The sequence below is a fragment of the Phragmites australis genome, chromosome 21 (genome assembly GCF_958298935.1).
Source record: "Phragmites australis chromosome 21, lpPhrAust1.1, whole genome shotgun sequence".
In the NCBI taxonomy this organism is placed as follows: Eukaryota; Viridiplantae; Streptophyta; class Magnoliopsida; order Poales; family Poaceae; genus Phragmites; species Phragmites australis.
The window spans coordinates 8,286,022-8,299,548 of NC_084941.1; the positions used below are offsets into that span (position 1 = coordinate 8,286,022).

Here is a 13,527-nt window from a genome sequence, read left to right on the forward strand (position 1 = left end):
AGTCAAGTACATGTAAACAAGGTTTAGGTTTTGATCCCTATGCTCGTTCTAAGACAAATGCACCCACTATTGCTAGAGCTCTTGGTTGTGGTAAATTTGAATCTTTTGCTGAACCTGAACCTAAGAAGGTTGTTTCTACGTCTACTGGATTTTTATCCTCTACAATGAATGCAAGTGTTGCTTCTTCTTCAAAATCCATACGTCGGGTTAAATACACTTGCACTCATTATGGTAGAGATGGACATTTAGTAGATTTTTTTCTTTAGACTAGCTAAACAACAAAAGAAAGAAAAATCTAAGGCTAGGTCTAATTTGCGAAAGGCACGTTTTATCCCTCGTGAGGTTGTGGCACCTCATTTTGTGCCTCAGGTGAAACAATCATCACCTTTTACTACTCATGTAACTCTAGTTGAACCTACTAGAGCTTCTCGAGTTGATGACTACTCTAGATATTATTGGGTTTACTTTAAGGCAACTATGGATGAAGCTTTTGGTTATTTTAGAAGTTTAGTTCATAGATTGTCTGTTGATCCCCCAGGATCCTTGAGAGCGATTAGAAGTGATAATGGAACAGAATTTAAGAATTCTTCTTTTGATCACTTTTGTGCTGAGTAAGGTATTAAACATCAATTTTCATCCCCTAGAGTTCCTCAACAAAATCGTGTAGTTGAAAGGGAGAATAGAAATCTGGTTGAGATGGCTAGGACCATGTTAGATGAATTTTCTACTCCTAGAAAGAGAAGGCAATTGCTGAGCTGGAAAGCCAGACCAAAGGTATGCTTCTCACGATTCTCAATTTGCTGTCTTGTCACTATACCACTCTAACATGTTGTCCTATAGAACTCTCCATGGCTCGAGAAGCCCTAGCTCTGGAGGAAGCCAAGATGTAGGCCACCCACCAGCAGCTCGCTATGGCCTTGATCGTCTTCCAGGAAGCGCTTGTCGGGGTCGGGATCCAAGAAGAGGCTGATGACGGTGATGACCCCACCAGTCTAGCCTCCCGGGTGACCAGACTCGCCAATGTATTTGGGTGACTCCAAGGGAAGATGGTTGAGCTTGTCTCGAGTTAGTCTCGGTAAAGTGGAAGCAATCGGTGGCCTTTGCCTTGGCTATCTTGAAGACCCACTACCTAGAGATTAACGCTGACATTCTCTAGGAGGGCTTCAAGGAGGAATTGGAGGAAGACTCAGTGGGAAGCGATGGCAGTGACTACCAAAGCCTTTATTGACGAGATGGACTTCTTGGGTGCATCAACACCATAGTCTTTCTTCTTTTCTTTTTCCTGCATCTATAAAAAACACTTGGTATTTTTGTCAGTTTGGTTGAGAACTTTAAACACTTTTTACATTTAATGGTATTACTTCATGCTTAACTTTTTCACAGCATATCATGATCTCTGTAATAGCTTTTTTGCTTCGATTAGTTTGGGACGCATTGATCACTAGTCGAAGCACTTTTTATGACTAGCCTTAGGTCCCCTTGAGTGGGAGGCATAGTAGCCCCCAATAACTTGTGGAACACGATAAGAGCCTTTTCGTAACCCTGAATTTGCAATGCAGTGGCCCTTCTCCTTTCATTGGAATATGTTTTTAGAAGGTACACATTATGTTATTTTTGGTTTCCAACGCCTAGTACTTATTAAGCCCCCAACTATCTACTAGGAAATAGAGATTCCGGGTAGGTAATCCAGATAGTAAAAACATCTTTGAAGCAAAAGAAAGTCATATTGCTCCTGGGCCAAGATAAGCTTTTTGCTACCCTGGGTGCTCGTTTGGGATGAAGGACTTGAGAAGCGACTTACCCCGTTTGTCGGGCATGGGGATGCGCAAAAAGATAAGGCAGAAAAAGAAAGTCAATCAATTTCCTAGGCAATATGATGTTTATTATTACAAAAAATTACTCTTAAGACATACTTGTAGAATTTACAAAAATGATCCTCGAGATTTTGGGTTTCTCACTTGGTTGGTGATGAACTACCATGTGGAGACTTCGCTTGTCGCAACAGAGACCTACTTTAGGACAACCCCGGACAGTGATGACTACTTTGGGTCCAGGGATCTTCACGCACTGATAAGTGTAGTGTGTGGCTATCATAAATTTGGTGGGAGCAGATCTTCCTAAGATGGCATCGTATGTCGTCTCAAATCGACTAAATCAAACATATTCTTTTATGTTCAGAATTTGTCTTGCTTCCCGAAGGTGGGTTAATGAGAGTGGTCAAATATCTGGGTACTATACCGTGGAAGGCTTGAGTAACCGGTTTGATCGCAGAAAGGAAATCTTCATCCCTCCAAGTGCATTCATGAAGAGGATGTTGAAGGAATTTCCTCCATCGATAAGGACTCGGGTAACCCTACAGTTATTTATCATTGGATTGACCACTACTGGAAAGCAGCACGGTTGTACGAAGTTATTAGGACAATCTTTTTGGCTGAAGGAGATTTCTGTGTCCCACCACTTCACAGCTTGACGACCCTTAGGAATAGCGGCTAGGACTTCTCGAGCCCCTATTTTGTACTGCCAGTTGAACTCATAGGACAGAAAACCACCAAACATTTGGTCGATCATCCTCTCACCTGGCTGGAAAGACATTGTATCCGTGTCATCCCTGCTACCATCTGAGTCAGAGTCCCTACTTTGGGCTGCAACCTGAACCATCTTTCCCTTGGCCACATTTTCGACTCCCGCCTTGACCAACTTTTTCCAATGGCAGCAATCATAGATGTTATGGTTGTCAGTTTGGTGGAAGTCACACCAAGGCTTCCCATTACATTCACTAAAGCCTGGTGTAAGGCTTCTACCTCGAGAAAGATCTGAATTCTAGTTGGGACGAATGTCGGACAGATATGTGAAAACCTTGTCAGATTTATCTTTCCATTACCTCCCTTGGTGTTCTTCTTGCGCTTGCTTTGGAGGACGCTTGATGCCCTAAGGAGTGCATCCTCGGCCCAAGAAGACTTATCATTAATTTGCACGAGCTCCTTAACTATTTCAGGCTTTTTTCTAGTGATGTCTTCAATGCAACGCCAGCTCTTAACCCCTTTAGTGAATGCCTGAATGACATCGTAATCACTAATCTTGGGGTTGACATCGTTTGCCATTTTCTCCCAGTGGTGGAGATTGTTCTTCATGCCAGGGTGAACATACGTACCCTGGAAGTTAGCTTAGAACACGTCACAAAGCTTCTCCCATGAGTAGATTATCCCTGACAATTGATTCGTCGACCATGCCCTAGCTGCCCCTTCAAGGGCCATAGGGAGGTAATTCACCATTACCTTCTCATTCTCACCAGCTATTAAGATGGTCGTGGTATAGATTTGGAGAAACTTAATGGAATTTGTGCTTCCATTATATTATTCGATCATCCCAGGGTGGAATCTTGCCGGCCAGCTTACATTTTGTAAATCTGGAGAGAAGGCCAGGCAACTGTTGATGGAGCCTTGCTTGGATACGGCACCCTAGGAGTCTTTTCCACGACAATCAGAGATTGGTCTTGATTTTATTGATGTCAGGACATTTCTCGATTAGATCGATGGGGGTAGAAGAAGATTCTTCAGAAGCCTTCGATCGTCTTTGCCGGTTGTTGATGACTTGATGCAAGTCATTGATCAAATGACCTTTAACCGGTGAGGTACGATGGCTATTGTTTGCCCGATGTCTTCTTTAGAAGTCCCATTTCCTAGGGTTATGCCTCTTCTGGTCTGATGCATCTCGTGATGGAGGATTGTCTGGCCTACCCCGGTTAGTATTGTTTATGGCCAGTGCCAGATGAGAGTTCTCGGCCTAGAGCATGATCCCCTTTGTCAAGTCGACCGCATAGTTCACCTAATCCTTACTAGCTGGGGTAGCCAGATCAATGGTTAGAGGGCGCATGAAGGCCTCTTGTAGAAGGCAGATCCTCTTAATTTGCAGTCGCAGATTTAAAATTGTTAGGCCCCTATTGATAATCAGGAGATTGTATGACTGGGGCCCCGATAAGGGAGGTGGTGTGTCCACGTGAGGCAGACCATTGCCTACCGCCAGGGGCGGAGGACCCTGAGTATTTACAGGGTCATCATGATGATGACCCGGATCATCACCCCCATTTCCAATAGCGAAAACTTCTCGGTGGTAACCTCCGTTGGAGGAGGTGTCTAGATCCATGATGGCTGCTTCATCAAATTGCTTCGGATTGGTATCTTGACAATCCATGTTGTCAGAAGTTGTGGGGATTTATCCCGACTTGATGTGAATTAGATATTAATGATTGTCTTGGCAACTGAGTGGTTAGAACTTGATACCGTAATATTGATACATTGTTCCATAAATCAACTTACCTCATCGCTTCAATATCGCCAGAAAGTTCATCACCGAAATCTACCCAATCGATCACCGGTTTGTTGGGATGAGAGGTAAAGTTATCATAGAACCTCTAATCTGAAATCCCAATTTTTGGCGAAGCTTTAGGTGATGTCAATAGCATGTCGTGTGTAGACTCTTCAATGCCTTTTGTCATGATCCCCACGGACGATGCCAGCTGTCGATGATTGGTAAATTGTCACACCCCAAAATGTCGATTATGGGTTGTGAGCTTTTTAAAATAATAAAATAACCTTGTTGAAAAATGTATTTATCAAATATTAGAATAGGTTAACAAATTTCAAGGTTGGATAAATCCTTGTTTCTTTTTCTATATATCATCCAAAAAAATTCTGTATGGACAATCTCATCTCACATCCTTTTGATCCAACCCAACGTGCACTGCCTTTCCTCATTATTTTTCTCTCTAGCCTGTGGCTCTAATTCCTTTCTATTCTTTTTGTTCACGTTTGGCCGGCCAACTAGGCTCAAGTTAGTGCACAATCAAAACACTTTGACATCCATCAAGTAAGCAAAACCGGTGCCCACTCCATACTCTTTCAATTTCCAGCAATTCAGAGTGGAAACCGTCGCTCTAATGGCCCTAATGGCCATTGAACCCATGCTCACCTTCTCCTTCTGAAGATGCCCCGCCATGAACCTGAGCCACTAACACCGATTCCCTTCTCCTCTATCTCCCACTCCAAGGGGCCTCCACATCATCCATTTAGCTTATGTGTTAGCGCAGTCTGTAGTGCCCAGTTGGTGCCATCTCTTATTCTCATCTTCCCACGAAATTTCAATGTTCAAGATGGCCTCAAATGCAAATCTTGACAATACCGAAGTTGTAGGTCTTATTGTGACCTTCGATTAGCATATGTGGAAGTTTGCATTTGGATAATGGATCTAGGAGTTATTGCCCTCGAGATCAGTGTTGCGCAGATAATGCTGAATCTAAATAGTTTATCTTGTGACACATTTTTAGAAATCAAGATGGCATTTTAAGAAGTTCTGAAGAACACGAAAGTTGTAGATCTTTTTGAGTACCATAAGATAGAGTCAAACAACGTGAAAGTTGGAGTTCGGATGGTGAAGATATCATCCTCGAACCTGAGCTATCTGTTTCATCTTCCACCCATTCATTTCGTCTTCCAACTCCGGCCGTTTCCTCTCCCACTTCATGGACAGCAGCCTGTAGCACTTTAAAAGGACCAGCACACCCTCCGCTTCCTCATTTCCACACTCCTCGAAACCCTAGTTGTCGCCACTGACCTTATGGGCGCCGTTCGCCGTCGTGGACAACCATGTCATCGCCAGTTGGCATCCGCATTCCCAGCGATCCGTCCAGCAAAACACCTTGATATTTTGCCAACATATGACCTAGGTTGTCCCCCACCATGTCCCAAGATAGTTTGTCCAGAGGAGGAAAGATGACACCAGGATCTACATCGCCGTTTGCGCTGCTCTGCGTCTGCTTGCCTCCAGGGTGCGAACCGAAGAATCCCACCATCGGTGTTCCAGATGATTCTTCGAAGATCAAGCCACGCCACCCACATCACGGTGTATCCCATAATCTCTTATATGCGACCATAGGATGGCTTTCTCGGATCTTCAGCGATGCAATGGGAACACGAGTCGTACCTCCAACGCCATAGTTGCCACTAATGCTACCGTTCGGCACCCCGATGACAACCTCCCAGACCATCGTAGCAAGGTGAGGACTAGCCCCTTGCCCTCCTCCTTTCCCATTTGTTGTCTTCCCATGTGATACCTAGCCAAACCCCCATCCTCACGAATCCATCATCGCGCCGCCACGGTCTTTGCCGTCGCAGACAGTTGCATAGTTGTGAATGGCATCATCATTCCCTGGCCTATCAGAGGTTGGATCGCCTTTCCCTTTTACCAGCACATGGACCTGGATGTTCCCCATGCCCTCACCAACTAGATTAGCTATTAGAGTCCCGATGCCACTGAAATCCACATCGGCGTTGCCACTGCCCCTGTCCGGATGAGTTCTATGCGTGCAATGCAGATTTAGCCTATCTTACCCGTTGATCTAGTGGTTGTATGGGTGCACATACCTTGTCATGGTGTGTCCCATAAAGCCCACTCTCTGGCCCTAGGGCATGTTCTCCATTCGTGCAGCGAGGTAGCTGAAACATGGTTGCCAACTACAACATGCCGCATCTGTCAGCTATCTCATCTCCGATGACCGATCTCCTTCTTAGGAGAAGCTCTGTCCAAACCAGTGTGATATCATTGTGTTCCCAAGAAATATGGACATTTCTATTTAGTTGGTTTCTCAAAGTTTTCAACCAATATCCGGGAATGCGCAAGTCTTCTTTGTTATATCTGTGCGCGGCCACCATCGAAGCTGAGAACGCTCATCTCTATGTTGTTGCTACCTCAGAACTTCTCTGACAAGACCAACCACAATCCGAGCTTGTTTTCTTTTGTTCTACGCTATGATCTCCTTGTGAAACACCATTACTGCCTAATGTCAACATTTGTGATCATCGTCACCATCTAATCGTGCACTTCACTGCCTTTAGCTCATCGGTGTCCGTGTCCTTCTGTACCTCGGGTCAAGCTGAGCCCTCCATGAGTTCATGGTTGCACAACAACTCCGTCTATGCCCTCTCTGTGAACCCCAGGCCTTTCTCCTACCAGCAACGTTGAGAGCTCACCACCAGCCGACTCCTCCACGTCGAAGTCCCATGCTCTGCTCACTTATCTCTCTCTTGGTGAGAATCCCAAACAACCCCTCCAAAAATCCTTTATTTTTATCTTTACTTTTCTGTTTAAGATGTTTACATGTTAGTCCCTATCTTCTATAGTTAATTCTATTTTATCCCTCTCAATTCAAATATAGGTTATCTATTCAAAATCTGGTTCAGCGAATTTCATTCAAATCCAAGCAGCAATCCATGAATTTGTCTAATCTTGTATCCTATCCAACCATATAGTTTTTTTAAGATGTGGTGCCTATTTTTTATGCATTGTTCTTAGTTATTTGTATTTTCTCTTTTGTCGATTGTTCTTGAGAGTGAATGACTACGTTCTGAAGTAGTACGAGGAACTCCAGTAGCAATAATTGAGATAACTGAGCAACATCATGAAGGGAAGTGTCCTTGAACATCTTGTACCCATTTTAGGATATATATGTTAGTTGTTTATGCTTCATGAATGCTTGTCTAAATTGGAACCTGTGATTAGGGTTTACTAGCATTTGAATGATTATCCTTGTCGTCGTTGAATGAGTTATGGAAAATGAAGGGTAGATATGCTAGTCACTGTCAGGGTTGGGTTATGGGTTAAAATTGACTAATGATTACGCAACATGAATCGGGTATGGTAATCTTTGGTAGCAACATGGTATATGGATCTTAACAGGATGGATGTGTATTGATGGTGCGGGAAATGCACAGTTGGTTTGTTGTTGTTTCTGTTTGGGATCCTTAGAACTGGTTCTTAAACATGTAACCCGGCTATACCGCATAACCACGAGACTGATATGAGTACGGCCTAGCCAATTAATTAGCCACCCCTCCGATTTTGTGGGCACCAATGGTCGGTTGAGTGGCACAAAGAGGGCTTCTGCAGTGATGGAATCACTATTAGTGGTGAAATCTCAGTGGGTGCTTACGGGTCAACGGTAGCATTGTAAAGGCCTTGTAGTGATCTCTCGGTGCACACCTCGGAAGTGTAAGGTACCTACGGATACCGGCAAAGGAGTTGATCATGACTTGTGGGGAAAACTATGCAAACTCTGCAAAGTATAAAACTGATCGATCAGCCGTGCTCACGGTCAAGAGCGGCTTGGATTTCTTCTTGATTAGTTGGGCTCAGGGATCTTGTTTGGATGGTTGGGTAGCTCGGTAATGGTATTATCTGGTGAATCTTGGTAGTTGTATTGTATCCGATGAGTTGTTCTTCTTGTTTAAGTGGTATCTTCAAACTTAGTAATTAGGATGCCTGTTGTTGGAGTTATAGGTTAAGGTTGCTTAGTGGAATAAACCAATGTCTAACCTTTTATTGACTTAAGCCCCATATCATGCTTTCCTACACTTACAGAGTATATTATGTACTCACACTTGCTATTTTTAATAATAAATGCTGCTCAATTGGAGAAGAATACAAGGAGATCAAGGAAGCTAAAGACTGTTGATTAGAGATGGAACGTTCCAGGTCATGTCGCCCCCAGTCGATTGCCTATGGTGTGCCCAGAAGATCCAAAGGAGTCCTCTTGTGTTCTTTCGCTGCTATCTTGTAAACTCTGGTATTTACTTCAATAAAGTTATTTTTGTTCGATATAAAACTATATATCACTGATAATGTCACCGCATGTATGATGAAACTGATCCTGGCATACATGTGGAATGCACCTGGTTATTCTTTTGAAAAACCAAGCGTGACATAAATCGCTGATCTAATATACTTGTTGAAGAATAGGGAATGCTTTGAGTAGATGAATCACAAGGAAAACACTGGTTCGAGCCTCCCTAAGGATAATAACCATATGTTATGATTGTATTGTATTGATCTGAGCCGGTTACAAATGGGTGTAGCTAGTCTAAATGGATCTAAACCTAGTCGGCGACTTCTTCCTTGGCTTTTATTGGCTTGTATGGGCATGTGGAACTCGAATCTCTTGTGATGACATGTTCTCGCTTCTCCTCCACAAGGCTCCTCTGTTCTGTATATATATGGGGGTGTTGTATGTTCTCTCACTACTGCAGAACCGGTCAAAAGTAGCGCCCTATCAGTGCCAGTTGAACTGTAATCACCAATGAAGAGGTATCACTATCGGTTCTTAACCTCCCGCGCTCGAACCATGATAAAACAACTAAAAACCAGCACTGGTAGGAACTATCAGTGTCGGTTTGTAACAAAAACTGGCATTGATAGTATCAATGCTGGTTTTTAATGCAAACCGGCACTGAAGCCTGATCCGGACCCGAAATTTCAATGAAATAGGATTTTGGCTCACCCCTCACGCGTCCGCTCGGCTCGGTCACGACTCAGTCCTCTCTCTCTCTCTCTCTCTCTCTCTCTCTCTCTCTCTCTCTCTCTCTCTCCTTATCCTCTCTTTCTCTCTCACCCTCGCATCCTCATCCTCACGTGATCTTATCCTCTCAGTCTCTTCCCCATCTCTCCCCCGTCCTGATCCAAATCTCCCCGCGAAACGAACACAAGAGGGAGACTAGAGTACTAGACTATAGGAGAAACTGCTCTCTCGGCGATCGGCGAGGCCTCTCACAATGTTAATTTCCCATCTGATTCTTCATTTCTCCTCTTATTCTTCTCTGATTTTTCCGTTTTTCTTCTTCGTTCTGCTCAGAATCGCTTTTTGGTGGGAAAAACTTATGGGGATCCAAATCTTTTGATTGTTTTTTACCCTAGAATTCGGATCAGAAGTAGAAGAGGGCACAATGTTTTTGAGAAAATCCACTGGGACTTCTCGAACTTCTATTTAGCGATTAGTATAGTTGTTAAACATATGGATGCTTAATTTTTTTTCCCATTATTTCAATCATTATCCTGCAAGGTTTCGACTGTGCTTCCGATTATTTCCCCTTTTCTCATCGCATCTTTGTGTCTTTGTTCACGTGGTGTTGCAACCAGATCGGTTCCTAAGCGAGCTGACGAGCATGTACGTATGAGCGAAGCATAGAGAATGGCTCCATGTGGGTCACCATGAAGCAATGTGAGTGCTCCTTCTGTTGCCTAAGGCGATGGTTGTTTGTAGATTTGGGTGGTTGAAGCCTTTACTTGGTGCAAATTATTTGATATGGCCAGCGCCGTTCAAGGGCAAGGCGCATTTCCAGAAGGGGTGGACGACGGCGCCACGACGGTGGCTAGGGAAGCCGAGCCGGCTTGACTCGTTTTTTTTTTTTTTTTGCTCGAAACCTTTTCAGTGTTGGTTGGAGGCATGAACCAGCACTGAAAGTTCAACCGGCACTGAAGCCATTTTTCAACCGGTAATCTTATGCCTTTTTTCATTAGTGTTAGACTCTTTCTTTCTATTTTTAGAGATAGACATTCCCAATTACGGGATGCTTTGGGTATCTACGAGTAGTTTCGTTTCTTTTAAGGATTATTTTTTCAGAGATAAACATATACTCTGAGAATTATGAGATACTCTGATATAGTAACTTTTTATTATCCATCGTTAGATCTCACATTTATTTTCCTACTAATACAACTTTCACTGTACTAATTAGACCTTTTTAGCTGTCTCGCTTATCGTGATCACCGAGTGCATGCATCTGATTTTTAAGGCTACGTACGCCCGTATGTCCAAGTCAATGACGAAAACCCCGATGTCGCGTCTGCAATGTCAACCACTGGGAGAGGAGTAAGATTGTTCAGTTGATCAGTGGATGCCTGCATGTGTTGAGTTAATCTAGGTCGTCGTTTACGTGCCTCACTGCTAGTATCATGCTAGCTAGTGCTTGATCATAATAACTAATCCTTTAGTTTGATTACTATGGGCGATATGATGATCTTTTTTTATTGCTGTATCGCTAGTTGTTCATGTTCTGCAATGCTGGTCCGTATAGTCAAATGCATAGGTGAACCATCGAAGTATTCGTTATATGCCACTAGGATACACTTATATCTCAGATCTGTCACTGCTAAACCTGATATATCTCTTCAAATTTAACTTAATGAAGAGATATCAGGTTTGGCAGTTACAGATCTCAAATGCATAGGTGAACTATCGAATCATTCGATATATGCCACTAGGATTATATCCCAGATCTGTGGCTGCTAAACATGATGTCTCTCTAAACAGCAGTGATCAATCTCAAATAATCAACCCTACTCTCTGGTTGCTTGAAATGGAGAAATAATTATGGTACATATGTGTTCGAGCTTGCAAGTTGGGTACTAGTTCTTTTAATTTCAAATAATACTTTTCCAAAATTATCCTATATCCACGAATCAAAGCGAAACAATATATGTAAAATTTGAGTAATAGTTTATGGAATTGGACTATATATGACACCTATTAGACGAAGCAGTTAAAATAATCAAATCATTTACGTCACTAGCAACTGCACATGTATTTTACACACGTGAAATAAATCTAATATATAGTACTCCAAAGAAGTAAAATAATAAAACATAACAAAAGAGAAATTTGCATACACAAAGTTCACAACATGATCATGTAATTTCAGGAAGAATGGAGAATGATAAGTACCTAGACAGAAGGGTGGAGGGAACCATGTAGTCAAAAGTTGGTCATCAGTAGCAACATTATGAGGAGGGTGGAGGGGACCATATCATCCAGATTGAATGTATTGAATGCAAATATTAGATGTTTAGGTATGGAAGATAAATAATAGAAGATTAAATGTATTTTATGAAGAAGAAACCGGGTTCAACTTTACACGATAACCGTTTGATCAACTTGAGTAAACAGTGCATATCGATTGGATATACCATAACTCGTGTATTTTATAAGAGTATAGACTAGAAGCCTTCATAAATTATGGAAAATCGTCACATCTCAATGGACGATTTCCTTTATTAGATGGTGAATATTATCAAACTGCGGGTATACTAAAATCGGAGGAAGCAGCTAGGTTCAGTTTCAAGGGGCCTTCCTAGACACCTAAGATCATATGAAATGCTAGAGCTTTGTGCCTTGGCTTCTATAATATATGGAGACGATTTTAAATCAGCTTGGACTCAGCATCTAGAGAGGAGAGCAAAACAAGCACGGAGACGACTTGCTATCACATCGCTATTTGCATATGCGTGGTACAGCCAAGTCAACAGGCTCCATTATATTGTTCTCATATTGAACCACCCCAACCTGCAAGCTATTAAGACAAAAGAACCACTGATGCATGCCCACAAGCCCTATAAATACCCATGCTGCCATTCACTCAAAACTCATCTCAACTTATAGTCTCTGGTAGGGGCTCACAATGGCAGGCACTAAGCTAGTAGCACTTGGGTTCCTTGTCCTCATGAGCATAGGGTTAGCCAATTCTGTGAGGGTGGCTAGATACTCTAGTGCCGCTGGAACTGGCAATGGAGGGGGAGGGGGTGGAGGATATGTGAATGGTGCGGGCTCAGGGTCAGGATCTGGTACTGGATCTGGTGAGAGCGGTTCATATGGTGCCCATGCAACTGCTGGAGGGGGTGGTAGCGGGGGTGGCAGTAGCCAATACGGTGGGTCTGGATATGGTGTAGGTTCTGGATCAGGTTCAGGTTCTAGTCAACATAGTGAAGGAAGGTATCATGGTTATGGAGAATCTGCCAATGCTGGTGGTACTGGTGGTGGCGGCGGTGGTGGACAAGCTGGAGGTTATTGGGGATCTAGTGGTCAAGGGTCTGGTAGTGGCACTGGATCTGGCTCTAGCTATGCAAATAAGTACTATTACGGACCAGGTTATGCAGGTGCAAATGCTAATGGCAATGGTGATGGCAAAGGCACTGGTGAGAATGGTGGGAGTGGCGGCGGTAATGGAGGTGGATCTGGGTATGGTAATGCCAAACCCTAATTTCTGTTACCCCGTCAATCTAAAAGTGGAGTCCAACTTTTGTTGTTTCAATGTAGAATTTTGGTTTTCCATGTACTCGTATTACTTTTTTGGTAGAAACAAATTAATAAAGGACCCCACTGCTCCATAGTGTAAGTGCAACTTTGGAGACGTTGTAACCGCGTCAGCTTATCGTTGAAATAGTACTCCTTTGTCATTTGCTCTTTGCCTAGATATTTCAAATGTCACGAGTAACTCTGTATGTGATATGGTCTTTCCAAAAAAACTCTATATGTGATATAAGTTTTGGTGCCTACAGCCTTATGCACAGCACACGGCCGGTTGTGTTCTATCTTCATGTACTAATAAATGGTTTAGATAAACAAAACTTCAAGCGACTCCATTATCAGATTCAACATCAATCCCATATAATGGACAGCAGGAGTAGCATATTAGGGAGGCATTCAGCTTGAACCTCTCTCCATATATAGTAGATGTGGGAAGGATGTCTATGATACTACAGTATCTTAAAATGAAGCTACTTAAATTTGCAGGAGACAAATATCTTATTGCTCTTATCAATAAGTGATAGGCAAGATGGTAAGGAGGTTTCGCGTAAGGTAAGTGATACCACTAGCACAGAAAACAAGATCCCAGTTGGTTTGTTAGGTCCATTCCGAACATTTTA

The 13,527-nt window shown here is 42.9% G+C and overlaps 1 protein-coding gene across 1 annotated transcript; it reads left to right on the plus strand.

Moving 5' to 3' along the window:
- Window positions 1–12,266: 12,266 nt before the first annotated feature.
- Window positions 12,267–13,040, plus strand: LOC133903721 (putative glycine-rich cell wall structural protein 1). The gene has a single exon (XM_062345162.1). It carries the CDS (start codon window positions 12,282–12,284, stop codon window positions 12,858–12,860), a length of 579 nt encoding a protein of 192 aa, XP_062201146.1. The 5' UTR covers window positions 12,267–12,281; the 3' UTR covers window positions 12,861–13,040.
- The last annotated feature ends 487 nt before the right edge of the window (window positions 13,041–13,527 follow it).